Here is a 22,250-nt window from a genome sequence, read left to right as displayed (position 1 = left end):
CAGTAAATGGCGACTCTGCGTCGACTACTCCAACCTTAATCGAGCTTGCCCCAAAGATAGTTATCCGCTCCCCCGCATAGATCTGCTCGTCGACGCCACTACCGGACATCAGATGCTCAGTTTCATGGACGCCTTCTCTGGCTACAATCAAATTCTGATGCACCCGGCCGACCAGGAACACACTTCTTTCATCACAGACAAATGAACTTACCACTATCGCGTTATGCCATTTGGATTGAAAAATACCGAAGCAACTTACCAACGGTTGGTCAATGCCGTCTTTCACCACCAGATAGGTCGGAACATGGAAGTCTACATCGACGACATGCTTGTCAAGAGCAAACTCTCATCTAATCATCTGACAGACCTGAGAGAGACCTTTGAAACCCTACGCAAGTATCAAATGAAGTTGAATTCGGAGAAATGCGCCTTCGACGTAGGATCTGGGAAATTCTTGGGTTTTAGGGTCAGTCAGCGGGGTATCGAGGCCAACCTTGAAAAAATCAAGGCCCTGATAGAAATGTAGTCTCCTAGAACGGTCACAGAGGTTCAACGGCTTACCGGCAAAATCGCTGCCCTCAACCGTTTTATTTCCCGCGTGACAGACAAGTGTCTTCCCTTTTTCAAAGTCCTTCGACAGGCCTTTGAGTGGACCACCGAATCCGAAGAGGCCTTTCAACAATTGAAGCAGTGTATGGCCAACCCCCCCTTTACTCTCTCAGGCGCTCTCAAGCGAGACCCTCTTTCTCTACTTAGCCGTATCAAACATCGTAGTCAGTGCGGCCCTCATCAGAAAGGACAACTCAGTACAGCGTCTGGTTTATTACATTAGCCGAGCTCTCAAGGGGGCAGAATAGAACTACCCTTTGCTGGAAAAAATGGTCCTTTCCTTGGTCATAACCTCAAGACGACTCCGATCTTATTTCCAAGCTCATTCTATAGTGGTTCTCACTGATCAACCTCTTAAAAAGGTAATGCAACAGCCAAAGCTATCCGGCAGACTTATGCAATGGTCTGTTGAACTCAACCAATTTGAAATCTCTTACCGACCTCGAACAGCGATTAAAGGACAGGTTGTCGCCGATTTTATCTTGGAATTCACTAATCCCACTCCAACCACGCCCCCTTCGCCAAGGCAATTCAACACTGAGGTAGAAGACCCCCATTCCTAGACCCTCAACATCGATGGATCATCCCACAAAGAAGGCAGTGGGGCTGGTCTCATCCTCACTGCTCCTGGGGGTGGTTATTTCAAGTGTGCCCTCCGTTTCCTGTTCAACACAAGAACTAATGAAGCCGAATATGAGGTCTTGATAGCAGGTCTTCGCCTAGCCAGAGACATTGGTGTAAGCCATATCCAAGTGTTCAGTGATTCCCAATTGATCGTCGGGCAGATTATGGGAGAATTCGACGCAAAAGAAGATACGATGCGAGCCTACAAGGATATTGCACTCCCTCTTATTCGCCTTTTCAATACTTTCCATATCAAACACATCTCTCGGTCAGAAAACTCCAAGGCAGATGAAATAGCCCAATTAGCCTCGGCCGACCAGTCAGACCTCAACCATGGCGTCCGCCTTGAATACCTAGCCCACCCGGCAATTTCGCCAAACTAGTAGGAGGTTCACTTCCTCCAAACGAACCTATCCCATGGGCTGTAGACATCCTTCTATTTTTGACGAGTGGGGAGCTGCTAGACGATAAACAACAGGCTGCCAAAGTCAGAGCTCGGTCGTCCAATTACATCCTCATCAGCAGCCTACTGTACAAACGTGGATTTTCACGCCTATACCTTAGTTGTCTCAGTCCTGCTCAAGCGACCTATGTGATGAGGGAAGTCCACGAAGGCGTATGTGGTAATCATTCGGGTGCCAGGTCACTGGCCCATAAAATCCTTTGCACCGGCTACTCATGGCTTACTCTCAACCAAGATGCCACCGAATTTGTGCTTAAGTGTGCTAAATGCCAACGCTTCGCCAACATCCCCCATGCTCCACCTCCAGAACTGATTACACTCTGCAGTCTCTACTCATTCGCCAAGTGGGGCATCGACTTAGTTGGACTATTGCCCACCGGTAGGGGCCAAACCAAGTTCGCTGTAGTTGTCATTGATTACTTTACTAAATGGGTGGAAGCAGAACCCCTCGCCACAATCATTGAACGGAACACAACTAGATTTATCTGGCAGTCGATCGTATGCCGATTTGGAATCCCTCAAGCCATCGTCTCAGATAATGGCAAATAATTCGACAATACCAAGTTTAGGAAATTCTGTGCAGAGCTCCACATTACGCTATGTTTCTCTTTCCCAGGTCATCCCCAAGCCAATGGGCAAGTCGAAGTCACCAATCGCTCCCTCCTAAAGATTATCAAAACTACGTTGGAAGCCGCTAAGGGACTCTAGGCTGAGGAACTACCAAATGTACTCTGGGCTTATCGAACTACTGCCAGAACCCCTATTGGGGAAACCTCCTTTCGCTTAACATATGGCGCTGAGGCGGTCATCCCAGTGGAAATCGGCCTGTCGACCCCGCGGGTTTTGCACCCAGATCTAGAACTAACCGAAGAATTGCATCGGGCTAACCTGGACCTGATTGAAGAGCTCCGAGAGACCACTGCTGTCAGACGGGCCTCATAACTGCAGAAAACGAGAACACACTACAACCGCAAAGTTCGACCGAGAGAGTTCGCAGTGGGGGACCTAGTCTTGCGCGAAGCAACTCTTGCCACCAAAAATCCCTCCGAGGGCAAACTAGCAGCCAAATGGGAATGACCTTACGTTGTTAAGGCCAGACCTCACCCAAGCACTTACCGACTCCAGGACATAGAAGGCAGAGACCTCCCCCATCCATGGAACGCCGAGCACTTGAAGTGTTATTTTAAGTAAAATGACATCTCCTATTTTTTGTATTGATCGATTATTGTATGTTCTTTTTGACGATCTGCACACCTGTTCATTTTTGCTCTTTCCATACATGGTATAAACTTGGGATCAATAGATTGTGCCTTAAATGACAATGTCTTTATATCTCCATTATCTGCGTTGTGTTTCAATAACAACTGTGTTAACTTAAGCCTCAGCCAGACTGAGCACGAAGAGCTCAGCCAGACTGAGTTAGCTAAAGCCTCAACTAGACTGAGCACAAAGAGCTTAGCAAGACTGAGTTAACTTAAGCCTCAGCCAGACTGAGCACGAAGAGCTTAGCAAGACTGAGTTAACTTAAGTCTCAGCCAGACTGAGCACAAAGAGCTCAGCCAGATTGAGTTAGCTAAAGCCTTAGCCAGACTGAGCACGAAGAGCTCAGCCAGACTGAGTTAACGTAAGCCTCAGCCAGACTGAGCACGAAGAGCTCAACAAGACTGAGTTAACTTAAGCCTCAGCCAGACTGAGTTAGCTAAAGTCTCAGCCATACTGAACACGAAGAGCTCAGCCAGACTTAGTTAACTTAAGCCTCAGCCAGACTGAGCACGAAGAGCTCAGCAAGACTGAGTTAACTTAAGCCTCAGCCAGACTGAGCATGAAGAGCTCAGCAAGACTGAGTTAACTTAAGCCTCAGCCAGACTGAGTTAATTAAAGCCTTAGCCTGGTAGATGCCTCCCAGTCTTAGTCGAAACTAGCATAAAGAATTCCGCTGGTTTGAATCAAAGCTGGTCTCAACTGTTGCCATACTTAGTTAAAATCCAGGTCCATGCCCATTCATTTTCACTAATCATACACGTTAGCCTAATTACCCATTTTTACCATTTTTACATCACAATTTACTTACAAATTTCGCAATTCACACACAAGTTTCATTTTTACACCCATTTTTTTTTATTGAATTCTACTTAGCCATTTTCATTATTCCAAATTTACAACTCAAAAGCATAACGACAACAATAATACAAAAGAAAACTCATTGTTTTATTCACAAACTTACGCTTTCATACAATTCATTGTAGAAATTACATATTAAAAAAGAAAACAACAACACAAACAAAAACAAAATTTTTACACTTAGTTAAAAAGGTCACTCTTCCTCACTGGAGGCAAGATCTTCCTCTTCAATCCCCTCATCCAAGGGAGTCTAGGCGACGTCGTCTTCTTCTACTTTCACGAGACTGAAGTTCACGTCCGGGAACAGCTCTTGCGCCTTGTACTTAAAAGTCATCCAGCCGCTATCCCAGAACTGGCTCATCTCATGCTTGCAGAAGTCAGACCGCTAGAAGCTTTGGATTATTTCCTCTTCACTCCTACCTCCAGCAGCCGCTCCCGACGGCCCAGCCCCCTCATCCTCCTCCTTCACCAGGCTACTGGCGACATCGACATCAATGGTCATCTGGAAGTCAGCGAACCCTTTGAATTGCTCTACAGCCGCCATACTTAAGTCGGGGTACGTCGCCCTCTCAGATGCCAATTTGGCCCTCTCCTCTGCCAGGGCCTTCTCTAACTCCGCGATCCGACCATCTGCCTCTTCTTTGTCTTTGACCGCCTGGTCCCGTAATTCTTCATTGTTCGTCATGGCCTCCTCCCACCTCTCATTGGCGGTGGTGCAGGCTTGTTGGACCTGCTCTAGCTTCCTCTTCTCGCTCTCCAACTCGAACTCTAGCGATACCTTTTTTTGGCACTCCGCTTCCAGCTCTGATTTGGTTGCGAAGAGCTCGGCACTAACCCGCTCTGCTGATTAGCTCTGCACCAACGCCAATACTTCCATGTTCTTTGCCCTTTGCGCATACTCCAGCCCCTTTGTGCATGCACTCCGAGCGGCCCTCCTCCAGCCCGTTGTCTCAACCCTTAGGTTCTGCAGCTGCGTCTTCGCCTCTTCCAGCTGGGTCCTCAGCGGCTCTACCTCCACCATTGAGCGCGCTGTTTTATTCATCAAGGCAGTTGCCAGGGTCGCTACCTCCATCTGGGCTGAGCAAAACCCTCTCAAGAGGTTGGCCTTCGCCAACCGCGCCATCTATCGCACGGCCGCATCCTCCACCACTCCAACAAGGCAGTCGGCTGTGACCCTGGCTTCCCTCCCTTCTTCTGTTGACCGGCCTGCTAGAGCGCGCGCATGGTACATGGTGGTCTTTAACGTGACGCTCGTCTCCGGGTTGCTAACCCCAGACTTTCCCCAGAACTGGGCAACACTTCTACCACTGGCCCCACTGCTGCTACCATTTGGACACTTGCACCTATGTCTTTTTTCAGCATTTGGACACTTGCGTCCATATCTTCTTTCCACACTTGGGCAGTCTCCCTTTCTGGAGCCTCCTCCGCCCTCACGCCCTTCATCTTCTTTGCAACCGGGGCATGCTTACTCCCCTCCGACGCCATCCTCTTCATCTTCGTCTTCTTCAACATTGTCTCCACCTCCTATTTGCCCCTCTCCTTCAGTGGGTCCACTGGGGGGTGGCAGTGGGGCAAAGTCCGTTAGGTCTTTGTCTCCCAACGGTTTAGGACGCGGTCGGACCTGCTCCCTCATCACCAGCTTCGGTACAGGCCCCAATTGTGTCTCCTTATACTTGTCTGCCTTAGCGAACACCCTCTGCTCTTCCCCCTCCTTTGCCTTCCTCCGCGCCTCTAGCTCCTCCCTCACTGGATCTTCTTCCGTTGGCTGCGGCCCTAGTTTTAAGGCAAACAGGGTTGAAGGTAGGATCAAGTCATCTCACCTCTTGTTCTCCCCCTCCTTCTCCCTCTACCCCTTCACCCTTTTCATCTTGTTCTCAGCCTCCGCATCCAGCTTTGGCTCCACCGACTTTGTGGGGATTTTCTGCGTTGTGCGAACTCCTCCCCTACTATTCGCTGATACATAAAACCATCTCAGGCTCCACCCCTTCACCAAAGATGGCAAGCCTGCCACTAGACCCCGGCCTGCCACAGCCTACAAAGTCACCCACATTTTTTGTTGACCGAAGGCTTTGTAGCAGGAGAAGAATTCCTCCACCATCATAGCCGCCCCCTCGGTTGCTCGTGGCCATAAAACTGCGCAAGCCATCAGTATCTTCCATGCGTTGGGCATCAGTTGCCTTGGCGCCACTTCCAACATGTTAAGTACGTCCACCACTATTTGGGGGAGTGGTAACCTCAACCCCCCCGCAGTGCCTCCTCATACAAAGTGAATTCTATCGGCCGTGCGTCTGACGTCCTCTCTTTAGATGTGGGCAGGCTCAGCTCTACCTTCGCCTGGATTTGGTGCTTCCTTCGTAGCTCCTCAAACTCCTCCTCCGTAAATGTCGACCTGTCGGCCTTGGTGTGCCAGTGGTCCGGCTCCACTTGGCTAATTGGCCTGGCGGCCACGATCATCGTCAACGGATGAGCCCGTGCCGCTTGCCCAATTCCCCTCTCCTCCCTCCGCTCTGCGCGGTACTGCTCCGCCAACTCCACTGCGCCGTCTTCTCCCAATAAGTCTAGCCTTATGGTTGGCACTTCATCTCGAGCCATTCCTCTCACGTGTCTGCGTATCGCTTCGGATACTGGCACAAGGAAGTTCGCAAAGTGTTGCAGAGGCGTGTCACACAAAACAAATGAGTTCACCTCTGGAATGTGTTGGTTTTTTGCGATAAGATACGTAAAGTGAATAACTCCAAAAGCACACGGTTTGCCTATATTCCAAGGGTTGAGATTAAATTTTGCCAGTTTGAAAATTTTCAAAAACTTTCGCCCCTGCCTTTTTAACGCCCTATATTAGCCTATCCCTTCGCTTCCTGCTAACGCATCACCTTCCTCATTACGGGATTATGCCACGTGTGCGACCACGATCCACTACTCTTTTCCCCTTCCCTGTCTATTCCACTTCATATCACCATGTGCCCCGCCGCTCCTCGAGCCCCGCACGTCGCCATTTCCTTTTCTCTCTCTGTCAGCCTTCGCAGTCGGCCCACCTCGCGATCGGCCTTCTCACTCGGTCACCCTTCGCGGTCGGCCCACCTCGCGGTCGGCCTTCTCACTCGGTCACCCTTTGCGGTCGGCCTACCTCGCGGTTGGCCTTCTCACTAGGTCACCCTTCGCGGTCGGCCCCCCTTCCAGTCGGTCTTCTCCCACTCAACCACCCACAACTCCCGTCTTCTTCCTTATTCCCTTCGTTGGACTGAAGCTGCACTTGGGAATGGGGGACTGTTGACATAAGTGGGCCCATAGGGGCTTTTGGCCCACCAGTTAAAGCCCAATGCATGATTCAAACAGTAAAACCCAACATTTTTGGAACCCAGCGTTGTACCAAAAACCAATGACATCTAAACACTTGTCAAGAGAAGAATCAGCCACATAAGCAGACAAAGATCCTGCAGAGTTATTACACCACACATCAGCCATTAATCAGGTCCCCTGCAGCATTTAATGCGATAACCCCTTCACATCGGAACATAACAGCCTTACCATGAACAAGGCAATGTAGAACATAGACATTCAGCCAATATGACAGTGGACAAGGAAATGATGAACAAATGATATAAGAAGGTTCTAAGGCAAAAAGAAGGTTAAGTTCTTTTATCACCACCTTACCTTTACATTCCATTGGTCTCACTTTTTAACTTGCTCGTCGGAGGGTTCGCTGGGGGACTCCCGTTCCCCGTTGGACTCTTGTGCAGGTTTCTCAACAGGTCCAGCAATTGAACGACGGTGTGGGAAGCGTGGATCAGCCCGACCCGTTTCTCAGGGACCAATAGTATCATCAGAATTCATTCATATAAAATATGAAACCAAACTTTCAAAATTACAATCTCTCATGGATTGAAAGAAATATCAACAAATTCTTTAAAAATGTTTTTGAATTTGGTTGCACCAAGATTTTTCTACATCCTCTTCGGTTGTTGATTTTTATAATCTTAAAAACAAGAAAAGAAAAGAAATTTGCTAATCTTGTTTACCATTTGAGCCTTTAGGCTTATGTTTGTGTTTCTAGAGGGCAATAAAGAGGAGGTTAAAATTAGTTGGATTCATTTTTATTTTGGATAAATTGTCAATAGATCTTAATAATTGAACTTAATTGTCAAAAGTCCTATTGAAAATAAGTTATTGTAAAATCATCACTAAAAATAATTTTTTCTAACTATTTTTTGCATATGTCACTAAAAATTGACAATTAGTGTTTTTTTTTTTTTGTCATGATTTTTATAAATTGTCGCTAAAACTTATAATTAGTGATATTTTCTGTGATGAGTTTTTCAAACTGTCGCTGAAAATTAAAAACTAGTAACTTTTTTTTGACAATTTTTTCGCTAAAACTTATAATTAGTGAGCAAAATTTTTAAACTGTCGCTAAAAATTAACAATTAATGACTTTTTTAATAGTGTTTGATAAAAAATGCCATTAATTATTATGAGGCATAAATTCACTTATTCAGGCATACATGTAAGTCTTTCTTTTATTTTCTATGTCCACTTGCTCTAAAACACAAATGCCCTAAAAATTTATGTTCGTGTTTAATAATGTTATACAAAAAAAAAATAAAAAAAAATTAAGAAAATTAGTATAAAAAATGTGATGTAATTTAATTATATTACTTTAAAACAAAAAATTCATCAAAATAATTTATATTTTTAAAAATATCACTGTTACATCAATTTGATCAATAAATTTATATAAATAATCATATAAAAACATCATTTTTCTTTCTTATTTAATTTGTTGTAGCTTTCGCTCTTCAAATATATATATATATATATATATATATATATCTAAGAATCGCGGGAGTTTCTATTTTCACACACCACTTTTCCTCTTTCTACACACTTAATGATATTTTTTTATTACATTTTTGTTCTAAAATTAAATTATCAAAATATCCCTTTCTTCTTCAACCAAAACCCTAACCCTAACCCTAATTATCCCCACTGCTGGCCGCCACCCCCTCCAGTCGTCCCCTTCCTCAATACAGTCCCTTCCTCTGTCACCTTCCCTTAGCCCATCTCTTCTCGAATCGAAACCCCTCCCTCACCCCATCATTTGAAACTCTCTCTCTTTCTCTGCGGATTGTGGATCACGAAGGGGTGGGAGCTGCAGCGGTTTTGTGTCGCGAAGTGGGAGGTTATTACAAGGGTAGTGTTGTATCGTCGCCATCCCCTCCACCTGAGAAAACGATTGACGCCACTCCTTTCGCTTGAGAAGACGATTGATGCCACATTTTTCGTCGTTCGTTAAACCAGAGTCGAAAATAACACATCGATTCAACCATCAACATCTGAACAAAACATATTGGTTCGAGTTTCAACATCCGAACAAAACATATTGATTTGAATTTCAACATCCGAATACGTTGGTTCGACACTGTCCTTCTGAATCAATGTGTTTGGTTCGAAAACTATATTTTTGAACCTTATATATTAGTTTGATACTGTATTTCCGAATGAACCAATGGAGGTCTTCTATAGAGGTTGAAAGTAGGCTGGTTCTCCCTATGTAGGAGACTATAATGAAACTCTCTGGTTCTCAGTTGTGATTGTAATGGAGATTGGAACCGGCTGGCCAAGGCGTAGCTATGTGAATGTTGACCCTGCGTGGATTGAGAGTGTTTGAAAGTTGTGTGTGTATGCTTTAGATATGGGAGAAAATAATTGGAATAAAAGAAAAGTGTATGTAATGAGTAATTTTTTTATTGAGATTTTTATTGATAAATCCATTCTAGAGTTGTTATAACCCATTAGGTCCACTAAAAAATATTATAACCTAATTAGTCCCATAAATTTTTCTGGATATTCCATAAGGTCCATTTTTCTAATTTAATATAATTTGTTGGACTATTTTGCCCCTATATATATATGTACAGTGTTAATACGTAAAAGGTGCCTGTTTCTTCGTTCATGCAGTTTGGTAGTTTCTATTTTACGCTTTTCATCATCAATCCAATTCCGAGAGATACGTTTATGTTTTGCATGCTCGTTGCAAGGTTTGGTTGTGCCAGGGTTTCGTCCTTGCTGTTGGAGTCTGGTTCTGTGGTTTGCGTGTGAAGACGACGAAGAGGAGTGTGTTCGGTTGTTACATTTGCCAGATTATAACTAGTTCAAATCAGTTTTTTTCAACTTTCTGTACGATTGTAGGATTGGATGATCAAGGTTAGTATCAATTTGGTTATGAATACATGTTCAGTTTATGGTTTCGTTCGTATAATGGATCAGATGCTCTGTTTTTGGATTTATATGGATTGAATGCTCTGTTTTTTTAATTATATGCATTTTACGTGGTTATGTGGAGGGGAGTTCATTCGTATTATGTGAAGATTGTGTAGTTCTCATTTGACTTCGATGTATGCGTAATGAGGCTCGGTGTGGATGATTTGATTATCAGTATATATATCAATGTCAATCTGCACATTTTGTGAATGGGGAATATGTGAAGAATGTGGATGTTCTCATTTTAAATTGATGTTTGCTTAATGAGGCTATGTGAAGATTGTTAATAATTATGTGAAGATTGTTAATGTTCTCATTTTACTTTGATGCTTGCTTAATGTTAACATCTTGTTAATATCAATGTGAAAGTTTACATCCTCATAAACTGATGTGAATGTTCACATCATTATACACTGATGTGAATGTTTACATCATCATACACTGATGTGAATGTTCACATCATTATATTATGTGAAGATTGTTGTTGTTGTCATTGGACTTTGATGTTTGCTTAATGTTGACATCTTGTTAATAGTAATGTGAATGTTCTCATCTTCATATTGTGAATTATGGATTTAGCAGTTGAAATGTACACGTAGTCATCTATTTTTTGCGCAATGTGAATTTTCATATCGATTTTCATTACTGTTCATTGTTGTGTTTTTGTGTTTTTACAGGAGATGGATACCTTTATGCTATTGGTGTGTACATATGGTTGTAGTACAACTGTAATAAATGTTGCCCGCGCAATGTGTTATTCTCGTTTGGTGGAGTGTTTGTGTGAGAAATGGGATGAGTTGTCTGCTGGTTCTATTTCATTGTTCTGTAAACTACCTGGGATTAATAAGTGTCATTTGGACAATGAGGAAGAATTTCAGAACATGGTACTGCTTGCTAAATCAATGGGGGTACAACATGTAGAAGTTGTGGTTGAGTTGAAGTGTGATATTGGTCAGTCAAGTAGTTTGGGATTGCTGCGTGTGGGGGTTGAGGATGAAATTGATGCACTACGGAGATTTTGCCACCATAAGAAGAAGGTGTTGTTGTCAGCCCCTTGGGCAAATGGTATTACGCATGTAGGACAACGGTTTGTTGGAGGTGCACAAGAATTTCGTGACGTTTTATGTAAGTATGCGATCCAATGTGGGTTTAAGTTCACATACGTGAAGAACGAGACAACAAGAGTTACGGCTGTGTGTGCGATGCGGGAGGAGAGGGGGTGCTTGTGGGCTATACATTGTAGAGCACAACGAGCAAATGATTTTTTCTACATCAAGAGGTTTAGTGATGTGCATACTTGTGGTACGGATGTTCGAACATCGAAGAATCCGCGAGTTAGTTCGGATTTGGTGTCGAGTACCATATCTGAAATTGTGAGGGACAAGCCGTTGACTCGGCCGTGTGAAGTGGTGACTATTTTGAAGAGGGATTATGGGCTAGATGTGAGTTACCATGTCGTATGGTTGCGTGTGGAGAAAGCAAAGGCTGGTATCCATGGAGATCACTCGTTATCGTTTGACCAGTTGCGGTGGTATTCGGATGCTGTGATGCGGTACAATCCGGGGAGTTATGTCAATATTGACTATGATGCGAGTAGTCAACAGTTTTGTCGCTTCTTTGTGTCATTCGCTGCGTGTATTTCTGGGTTCAATGCTTGTCGGCCTTTATTATTCCTGGATGGAACATTCCTCAAAGGAAAGTACAAAGGTCAGCTACTTGCGGCAACGGCGAAAGACGGGAACAATGGTTAGAAGTTTTTTTTACCTGTCTATTCATGTCAATATTCGCTCTGAGCAGCGTAGTCTGGACGAAAGAGTGATTGCTAAATTATAAGTAATGTGAACATTCACATCAATGACATTAGTATGCACTGATGTGAATGTTCACATCTTTGTCTGCTACTGACAGAAATGTTAACATCAGACTGATGTGAATGTTCACATCAGACTTATTACACTCTTATGTGAATGTTGACATCAGTGTATACTAATGTTAGTTGATCTATTAATGAACAGTATTGTGAATGTTAACATTTTCAGTGACTCAACAAGCAACAATGAATTATTAATGGTCGTTAATGTGAATGTTCACATCGTTGATGTTTACGAACCTGAATCCGAAAATAGAAATAGTAAAGAGGGCAATGTACATATGAACATTCACATGACCTGTTTCGTTTATACTATTTTTCTATTCACTTTGGAATATTGTGAACAATTGTGTATTGGTGTTGTGTTGTAGGTCTGTTTCCTGTTGCATTTGCAATTGTTGATTCGGAGACCACGGCTAATTGGTCGTGGTTCTTGCATGAACTTGGGAAGGTTGTTGATGGGAAGCGCCATATTACTTTTATTTCGGATCGTAATCTTGGTCTGTTAGAAGCTATGCCAAAGGTGTTCCCATCGGCTCATCACGGTTATTGCTTACAACACTTGAAGAGCAATTTAAGAGACCGGATGAAAGGAATTGATAATGGATTCAGGGATCACCTAGTAAGGAGTTTGGGTGACTGTGCCTACGAGCCAACTGTGGTAGGGTTCCATGAAAAGCTTGCAAAATTAAAAGAGGAGGGTAAACAACGAGCTCATAATTTTTTCAAGGACTTAGCACCTGAGCACTGGGCAAATTCATACTTCAGGTAATAACAGTTTCCTAAGGTGTTCCATTTTTGAAGTTTAGAATGGTAGTGATGTGAATTTTCAGTTTATAATGGTGACAATCTTCGAATTGTGTTTCATCTTCAATGTAAATGATGTGAATGTTCACATCTGCTAATGATGACTGATGTCATGTTCACATCTGCTAATTTGTCAAATAGTCATGCAATGTATTACAGATTTGAATGTTGACACGTGTCATATTTTATTATTGTTGTTAACATTCACATCTGTCTATCATTTAAGTTGACAACGTAATAACCATGTAATGTGAACATTCACATTATTAAAACCTGGTAGCAGATGTGAACATTCACATTATTATACCCTGATGTGAATGTTCACATCAGTGTATACTAATGGCAGTACTGTGAACGTTCACATCTGTCAACATTAATGGTCAGGCCTGTTAAATTCCGTATTGTACAATGTTTGTGATATACTGTGCAGGGGCATGCGTTATGGGGAGATGACATCCAATGCGGCGGAGTCATTTAATAACTGGATTAAAGAAGCACGTAATCTTCCTATCACTCAAATGGTGGACAAAATTCGTACTCAGTTGATGCGGCAAATGTCTGCACGGCGTGACCAAGCAAACAAATGGAATGAGATTATTTGTCCGACATTCGAAACAAGGCTTATGGATTCGTTCAATGACAGCAAGTCTTGGCAAGTTAGCAAAGCCAACGAGGATGTGTTTGAAGTTCATTCGATACCATCGGTTACAGTTGATGTTGCGAGGCGTACATGTTCATGCTTCAAATGGCAAATCAACGGATTCCCGTGTGACCATGCTGTTATTGCCATTCAAAAGAGCCGCTACAATCTCAATGATTGTGTAGAACATTACTTTCATGTAGAGACATATCGTGCAGCCTATTCGGGAGCCATATTCCCTATACCATCGGTGGAGAAGCCGCCTTTTGATCCCACGGACTTTACTATATACCCGCCTACCGTGAAAAGACCACCCGGAAGGCCGAAGAAGAATAGGATCCCATCAAGGGGTGAGAAACTGAAGCAAATAAGGTGCGGGAGATGTGATAAGTTGGGGAGCCATAATCGAAAATCATGCACGGAGCCGATATAAGATGTACCTTTTTTCATTTCAACATTGTATTTTACATTGGATTCTTATATTCATTTTTGAAATAAGATTGTGTTGTGTTGGGAAACATTGGGTTGCAATAAGATTACGTTGCGTTGGCAAACATAATAATGCATTAGTGTTTGATTTGTGTTTTATTTTTACTTTTTTAAGGTACCAATCTGACATTTATGTTGGGTGTGTTTTGGATGAATGCATGCTGTTAACATTCACATTATGTGAATGTTCACATTGTTCAACTTTGAAACATTTCTGTGGTGGGAATGTTCACATTGTTGTTACTGTTAAAAGCAATGTTTACATCAATGTAACCATTCGCATCATCAACTCATAAGATGTGAATATTCATGACATAATTGTTGCCATTCGCATAATCAGAAGTTATGATGTGAATATTCACATCATCAAATTGTTAGATGTGAATATTGACTTGTGTTAAGAAATATCATAATCACACCTGTCATATTGTGTTACATGAACACTTTAAGCAATATTCACATCCATGTAGTATGGTTTAAAATAGAAGAAAGTGTACGATCATTCTGTGATGTGAACATTGACATCATGTCATGTGTATCCAAACAAAAAAAAAGAAAATACAATCTCAATGTACACGACCAACGCAAAATAGGCCTGAAAATGCATATACATATATTGACTGAAAAGTATCTGTACAAGCAGTGATATAGACTTCATTTACAATTAAGCTAGTGAAACTAAATTGTCTTAACTGTGGATAACAGATTTGGGTAACAGTGATAGGTGGACACCCCCCACCTATAGGTTTTCACATTGCACTGTCTTTCTGTGGTTCAGGAAAAGGTGTACTAATGAGTCTCTTATTTGACACCATTCAAAGCGATCTAGGCTGGCAACAATGTCTTCACGATATACATGCGCCCTCATGATGTAACAAACTGCAGGCCCACAATCCACCCTGAAAATGCAAACTTCTTGTTAGATTTTGAAATTAAGGTGGGTAAAGATTGTGGAACATGTGTAGAAATCGATTTTAGGCTTACGAATTTGATGCTTGCTGGGGACAGATGTCCACTGATATGATTGTTTTCGAAGTATTTTGGCTTGATAAATTGGTCCATAATGGTGATGACGGTCCAATGTTGTGCACCAAAGCTGTGATGTAGTCCCTCTGCCAACAATGAAATTTCATATTAGGAACCAACCAACATAGGGCATACGTCCAAGTTCAAATATTACACATCACGACAAGTATTGTTTTTGACAGCCACTTACCAGTATTTGTGCTTTGTCAATATGTGGATCATGTATGCCTTCTCTTGGGCGCAGTGAGTTATAATGCCTCCATACATTCTCTTTCACGTCGTACACAACAATTGTCCAGTGAAAGTTGTCGTGTAATGGGAAGATTAAGAATCTCTGGCCTTGATACTCCTTGATGTGTACATCAATTAGTTTATTCCTCTTGTGAGGGGGTACTGTTCAATGATTTTCTGCACACAAAGGGCATACAATGATGTACTAAGTATTTATATCGATGTTTGGTGTTAATGATTTGAATGTTCATCTGCTAATGGTGGGTGATGCTACTGATGTGAATGTTCACATCTGTTAGTGTGAGTAATGCTACTGATGTGAATGTTCACATCTGTTAGTGTGAGTAATGCTACTGATGTGAATGTTCACATCTGTTAATGTCAGTGATATTACTGGTGTGAATGTTCCTATTTGGTAATAGTGGGTGATGTTACTGATGTGAATGTTCACATCTGTTAGTGTGAGTAATGCTACTGATGTGAATGTTCACATCTGTTAATGTCAGTGCTATTACTGATGTGAATGTTCCCATTTGCTAATGGTGGGTGATGTTACTGATGTGAATGTTCACATCTGTTAATGTGAGTAAATACTGCTGATGTGAATGTTCACATCTGTTAATGTGAGTAATACTGGTGATGTGAATGTTCACATCTGTTACTATGAGTTATATTACTGATGTGAATGTTCACATGTGTGTATCATTTAAGTTAATCAACATAATAAGCATATAATATTCAATGCAAATGATGTGAATGTTCACATCTGTCAATGTGAATCTTCTCAAAGGTCATTTTATGTTTTTGTTAACATTGACATATGCCTATTACTTAAATTAACAATGTAAGCATGTAATGCTGAGAATAACATCCACATGTATGGAGACATAATCAAAATTAAAGTCTAGTGGTTACCAAACATGTGCTTGTAAAGATGAATGATGAATCTTCCAAACTTGGGTTGACTAGCCCTTGTAGTTCAAGTAGAATTTCACCATAAGCATCTATCACCTGCAGAACCGGAGGGGTGGCAGTACATTATTTACAGTGTCTTCACTCTGTGTGTGTGTGTGTGTGTGTGTGTGTGTGTGTGTGTGTGTGTGTGTTTTGTACACATTTACAGTTGCCATACGTTGTTGGTTATTGATTCTTCCTTGATGAGGTGTATGATGTCATCAAAATACACATGTTTAGTCTTTGAGTCCCCTCGCCAGACTAGCAACCTGTGCATTGTGATTACAGAAAATTTTAATGTCAACATTGCACATTTATGAAATGGTCTAATTTATTAAGTATGTATGTAAACTGAACATGATGGAAAAAAAAAGCAGTTGGGGATATGTAAGATCACTTACTCATCACCGCCGTTCTTGTGCAAATTTTGGACTTTTTGCTTGTTGAGTTTGTTCATGTTAGCCCAGACCTTGAGTTTGTTGTTCAAGGATAACTTCTTGGACTTGGTTGGCTGCTTTTTTGGTGGTTGCTTGTCTAAATCTTGTGCAATTTGGACTGCATGTGATTTCTGTTGGGCTCCCTCTTTCCCTTTCTTCTGACCAGGCAGGTTGGGGTATTCAAACTCGTCCAACCTGTGTTCTGTCCTTACCTTCTGCTTTATGCGCTTTACCCTTGATGGGGGGCTGATAACGTGTTCCAATGCTGCAGTGGGATTGTTGTTAAGGCTGTCATGAGCCTTTTGTGCTTCAACTTGAGTGATGATGTGTACGGACTGATCGTCAAAAAGGTCTTCAAGTATTGTTTTTTCGCATTCCAAGTTGATGACCAACTTTGTCAGCCGCTGAATTTCTATATCTTTCCACTCCATGCAAGTCTTCATGTGCATGTCCACATTGGATGAGCCCGATTGGTCAAATAGTTTGGCTTCAAGGGCAGCAATCACCCTTGCCCTCAACTCCCACGATTCTTCCAACTGTTTGTATTTCGTTTCCCATTGCCGTACAAGAGCCCAAGCTTTTTGGTTTTCTTTCATGAGTACTTCCACAATGTCGGGCTCAGTTGGTTGTGCTATGATGATTCCCTTCTCAGCATTGGGGGTGCTACAGCTGGGGTTGATATAATGTCCAACATCATTCAGGTCCACTGCATCAACAGAAAATGCATCCCTGTCATCACTGCGTTGACTGTCTTTGCTTTGATCCTCATTGCTTTCATCTTTTTTTGCTACTGCACTTGACTCCACATTCAATTTTGTGTGACGATAAATCTTCGCTTCAGTTGGTGATGCCATTAGCTCGCCGCCATATACCTGCATTTCCAGACAGTATGTTAGTTAGATAGTTCCTCGTCGCACTATTTGAATAAGCACAATATATTTGGTTGTACTTCTACCTCATTTAAACCTAGCTTAGCCAGAGTTATGGACTTCATGTTGCTATGTAAGGCTGTGAGGTCCCATTTTACGCATCGTGGAATGGCATTGGGGTTGTGGGGTTGTAAGATTGTTGTATGCTCACACAGCCAATACTGAAACAAATAACAAATATCAGTAATTTGAATGTTCATATGAAATTAACATTGATGTGAATGTTTACACCACTGGTGCAGTAATGTGAATGTTCACAGTGCACCACTAGGCCAGTAATGTGAATGTTTACATCACTTAAAACTGATGTGAATGTTCACATCCGATGATGTGAATGTTCACATCTACTAATGTGGAGTAATGTTACTGATGTGAATGTTCACATATGTTGAGTGATACTACTGATGTGAGTGTTCACAACTGTTAATGTGAGTGATATTACTGACCTGAATGTTCACAACTGTTAGTGTCAGTGCTATTACTGATGTGAATGTTCACATTTGCTAATGGTGGGTGATGATACTGATGTGAATGTTCACATCTGTTCAAGTCAGTGTTATTACTATGTGAATGCTCACATTTTGCTAATGGTGAGTGATGTTACTGATGTGAATATTCACATCTGGTAATGTGAGTGGTACAACTGGTGTGAATGTTCACATCTGTTAATGTGAATGTTTACACCAGCATCTACTAATGTGTGTTTTGTACATTACTGAAACAGTTATGCGAATGTTTTCATCAATGTTGTCAACTTCCACACCAAAGCTGAGAAATGTGAACATTCACATCAGAGTGTTCAGAGCCCGTATATGTTCATATTAAACATAGAATAAGTTGTATGAGATTTGATTTACCATTAACAACATCACACATCCGGTGACTCGTCCTGGTTTTCCACAGTTTTGGCCCAATGAACCCATCAAGGTTGCCCGGATGCTCTCAGCCCAATCATACTCGATCATCTTGTGTAATGGGTCCATGTATGAGTAGAAAACCCATCCAATTGTTTCTCCGGATGTAGAAAAGAATAGCTTGACGCATGCATACATGCAAACTAATCTTGCGACCTCCTCATCGTCATGTTTTTTTGTGTCCTTCAATGCTTCCCTCAGAATTTCTCGTATTTTGGCAGCACTTAACCGGCTAACATCCTTGCACATTCGGTGTATGATGCCGGATGTTGGTTTTGCACCATAAGAGAGGTCCATCGACTTGGTGCCGCAGTCCACCCCAAAAATCAGTGATACGTCGCTTCTAAAAATCTGGATGTTCTTATCCCCAATGTAAAACCTTCCACTAGATTGCTTGAATGTTTGTACTACACGTACAATCACATCATCATATTTCATGCAGTGGTTGAGGTCGATTCCGTTACTGATCAACCTATCAAATAATGGCCAGAATGGTGTTTTTCTAAGGCACTTCAATTGGCCACTTGTAAATTTGGTATCCTTTAACAGTTTGACCAGTCCAGTTAGATTTGACCGGTAGTTCACTTTTTTCATGTTCACTTCTTCCGGAACAGCTGTTTGATCAGGCTTGGTTTTGAAACGGGATTCCCCTCGCTTTCGCTTGCCATGAACTTTATGGGGAAGACCTGTGTGTTCAAATGAGCACATGTAATTGGTTGAAACACAGAGGATGGAACTCGAAGCAGCAAACAACATTCAACAACCAGCATTGACAGTAATTGGAACATTGACATCATTATACAGTGATGTGAATGTTCACATCAGTGTTTATTACTGTAAGTTTACCCAGTAATCAATACTAATGTGAATGTTCACATCATCCATGTTTGAAAAATAAATTCGGAAAACGACAACAGTTACTGGGCAATGTGAATGCTTACATGGGTGATCACATTATGTTATAATTTGCTAAAAATCAAAGGGGGGAACCAACAGTGCAAAACTACACCCAATAACACAAACAACTTGGGCATTGATGTCACAATGTGAATGTTTACATCATGCTCCATCACAGTGTTGAGTGAAGTTTGGGGGTTCTGACATTAATGTGAACATTCACATGATGTGAACATTCACATCAGTGTGTACTACTCTAAAATTACCCAGCAATCAATACTAATGTGAATGTTCACATCAGCCATGTTTGAAAAATAAATTCGGAAAACGACAACAGTTACTGGGCAATGTGAATGCTTACATGGGTGATCACATTATGTTATAATTTGCTAAAAATCAAAGGGGGGAACCAACAGTGCAAAACTACACCCAATAACACAAACAACTTGGGCATTGATGTCACAATGTGAATGTTTACATCATCCTCCATCACAGTGTTGAGTGAAGTTTGGGGGTTCTCACATTAATGTGAACATTCACATGATGTGAACATTCACATCAGTGTGTACTACTCTAAATTTACCCAGCAATCAATAGTAATGTGAATGTTCACATCATCCATGTTTGAGAAATAAATTTCGAACACGACAACATTTACTGGCCAATGTGAATGCTTATATGGGTGATCACATTATGTTATAATTTTCTAACAATCAAAGGGGGGAACCAACAGCGCCAAACTACACCCAATAACACAAACAACTTGGGCATTGATGTCACAATGTCAATGTTTAAATCACACTCCATCACAGTGTTGAGTGAAGTTTGGGGGTTCTGACATTAATGTGAACATTCACATGATGTGAACATTCACATCAGTGTGTACTACTCTAAAATTACCCAGCAATCAATAGTAATGTGAATGTTCACATCAGCCATGTTTGAGAAATAAATTTCGAACACAACAACATTTACTGGCCAATATGAATGCTTACATGGGTGATCACATTATGTTATAATTTTCTAAAAATCAAAGGGGGGAACCAACAGGGCCAAACTACACCCAATAACACAAACAACTTGGGCATTGATGTCACAATGTGAATGTTTTCATCATCCTCCATCACAGTGTTGAGTGAAGTTTGGGGGTTCTGACATTAATGTGAACATTCACATGATGTGAACATTCACATAAGTGTGTACTACTCTAAATTTACCCAGCAATCAATAGTAATGTGAATGTTCACATCATCCATGTGCCCAAAAACAAATCCCGAAAACTACAACAGTTAGAGGCCAATGTGAATGTTTACATATATTTTTACAAAATTAATTCCGAAAACATCTATGTTTACAAATTCAAATCCGAAAACCAGAGGGTGTATGTATACATCAATGATGACATTATGATTGAGAAGCAGAAGGTGGAATGGTATTCCTTACTTTTGTTCGTCATGGTTGGTGGGTATGGATCACACTCAGTGGATAAAATAAACTCAATGGGGCGACAACAATCTTCGAACGACGAAGCACCCTCCTTCCGATGTGAAGCTTCGCAGTGGTGAGACGAAGAGGAATCTAGGGTTACTGGAGGCAATATCAGTATCGTTTCGTCGATTGAGTTTTTGTTTTGGAAATTTTGTGGACTGAATATTTCGAATAGGAATGGGTTTTTGCAGAATCGGTTTCACGCGGGAGAGGCGGAGAGGGTTATTTCGTCCTTTAACAATTAATGGACCTAATGGAATATTCAGAAACAGTTTGGGTTTTATGGAACAAAACAATTATAAATAGGACTTATCAAAAAATGGCCCTTTTTTTTTTTTAGGTGTGTGAACTAAGAAGGATGTGCACAGAGATGAACAAGGGTGTGGAAATAAAAGCTCCCAAGAATCGCTCACCTGCTTGAAGTTTGGTATTATTATTTTTTTTTTGATTTTTCCCTTTATTTTGAATAATTTACTAATTGTGGCCTATATGTTGAGTGAATGTTTTTTTTCGTAATTACGCAAACATTTTTAATCAATTATGAAATAATTTTTTTTTGTAATTACGCAAGCATTCTTGGTCAATTATAAAACATATTTTTTCGTAATTAAGCAAACATTCTTTGTCAAATACGAAACATAAATCTTTTATTTTTTAACATATCACAAATACACCCATTAGGTTTGTTTAAAGTATGAATCAATCCTATAATACTAAAAATTACAACTATCGTTTGTTATAAATTTTAATTTAACACAATACTCAGTAAAAAAAAAAAAAAAATTTATTCTCCTGTTCAATAATAAATTATCAAAATTGTTTATTAAAAAATATTTCTCATATCATTAAAAATTGTTAATTGACTTAATAATTTATTTATTAACAAAATGGTTAACTGAAAAATATTTTTTATATCATTAAAATTTGTTAATAATTTATTTATTAACAAAATTGACCATTTGTTGTGCAAGTATAATTTATGTATTAATAAAATTAGTTATTTATATATATATATATATGTATTTTCTTCTACTTCTTTATTAGTTGAGTGAATTATCTTAGTAGTTTTTCTTAGATGGGAGAATTATCTTAGTATTTATTTTATATTTATCTGTTTAGAAAAGTTACACACTATAATTTTTTTTATAAATTCGAAAAAAATATTAAAGACTCATAAATTTACCCAAAATGATATGATAATAGAATTGGAATCTACATAACAAACCAAAAAGGGTAAATTACACTCACACCCCTTAAGGTTTATGTTTATTACAGTTCTCCACCTCACTTTTGGAAAATTACACTGACCCCCTTGTCAGTGTAATTATTTGACAGTGTTAACTTTTAAGTTAAAATGACATATTTACCCTTAACCTTTATATATACTTTAAAGGGTAAATTACATTCACATCCCCTGAGATTTTAATTTAATACGGATCCCTCCTGACATTTAAAAAAAAAAAAAACTAATTTAATAAAAATAAATATGAAAA

The 22,250-nt window shown here is 40.7% G+C and overlaps 1 protein-coding gene and 1 long non-coding RNA gene across 2 annotated transcripts; one reads left to right on the top strand and one right to left on the bottom strand.

Annotated features, from left to right (window-relative positions):
- Positions 1-9,542: 9,542 nt before the first annotated feature.
- LOC145797220 (uncharacterized) lies at positions 9,543-13,954 on the top strand. Its single transcript, XM_082883837.1, has 4 exons — positions 9,543-10,018; positions 10,753-11,821; positions 12,317-12,713; positions 13,183-13,954. The coding sequence occupies exons 1-4, from the start codon at positions 10,010-10,012 to the stop codon at positions 13,823-13,825; spliced, it is 2,118 nt and encodes a 705-aa protein (XP_082739963.1). The 5' UTR covers positions 9,543-10,009; the 3' UTR covers positions 13,826-13,954.
- Positions 13,955-15,106: 1,152 nt separating this feature from the next.
- On the bottom strand, positions 15,107-16,350 carry LOC145796716 (uncharacterized). Its single transcript, XR_014337204.1, has 3 exons — positions 16,271-16,350; positions 16,054-16,149; positions 15,107-15,315 (listed from the first exon to the last, which is right to left on the bottom strand). It is a non-coding gene; the product is annotated as an uncharacterized LOC145796716 (long non-coding RNA).
- Between the last annotated feature and the right edge of the window lie 5,900 nt (positions 16,351-22,250).

This window comes from Camellia sinensis, chromosome 8 (assembly GCF_055761805.1).
Source record: "Camellia sinensis isolate YWXY chromosome 8, ASM5576180v1, whole genome shotgun sequence".
In the NCBI taxonomy this organism is placed as follows: Eukaryota; Viridiplantae; Streptophyta; class Magnoliopsida; order Ericales; family Theaceae; genus Camellia; species Camellia sinensis.
Note: the sequence above shows the minus strand (reverse complement) of the source record. Positions and strands in the feature narration are given on the sequence as shown.

Excerpts from the sequence above, each read along its gene's own strand:
- LOC145797220 (XM_082883837.1), top strand. Across the intron at positions 11,822-12,316 it reads GGCGAAAGACGGGAACAATG|GTCTGTTTCCTGTTGCATTT; the intron begins GTTAGAAGTTTT and ends GTTGTGTTGTAG. Across the intron at positions 12,714-13,182 it reads TGGGCAAATTCATACTTCAG|GGGCATGCGTTATGGGGAGA; the intron begins GTAATAACAGTT and ends TATACTGTGCAG.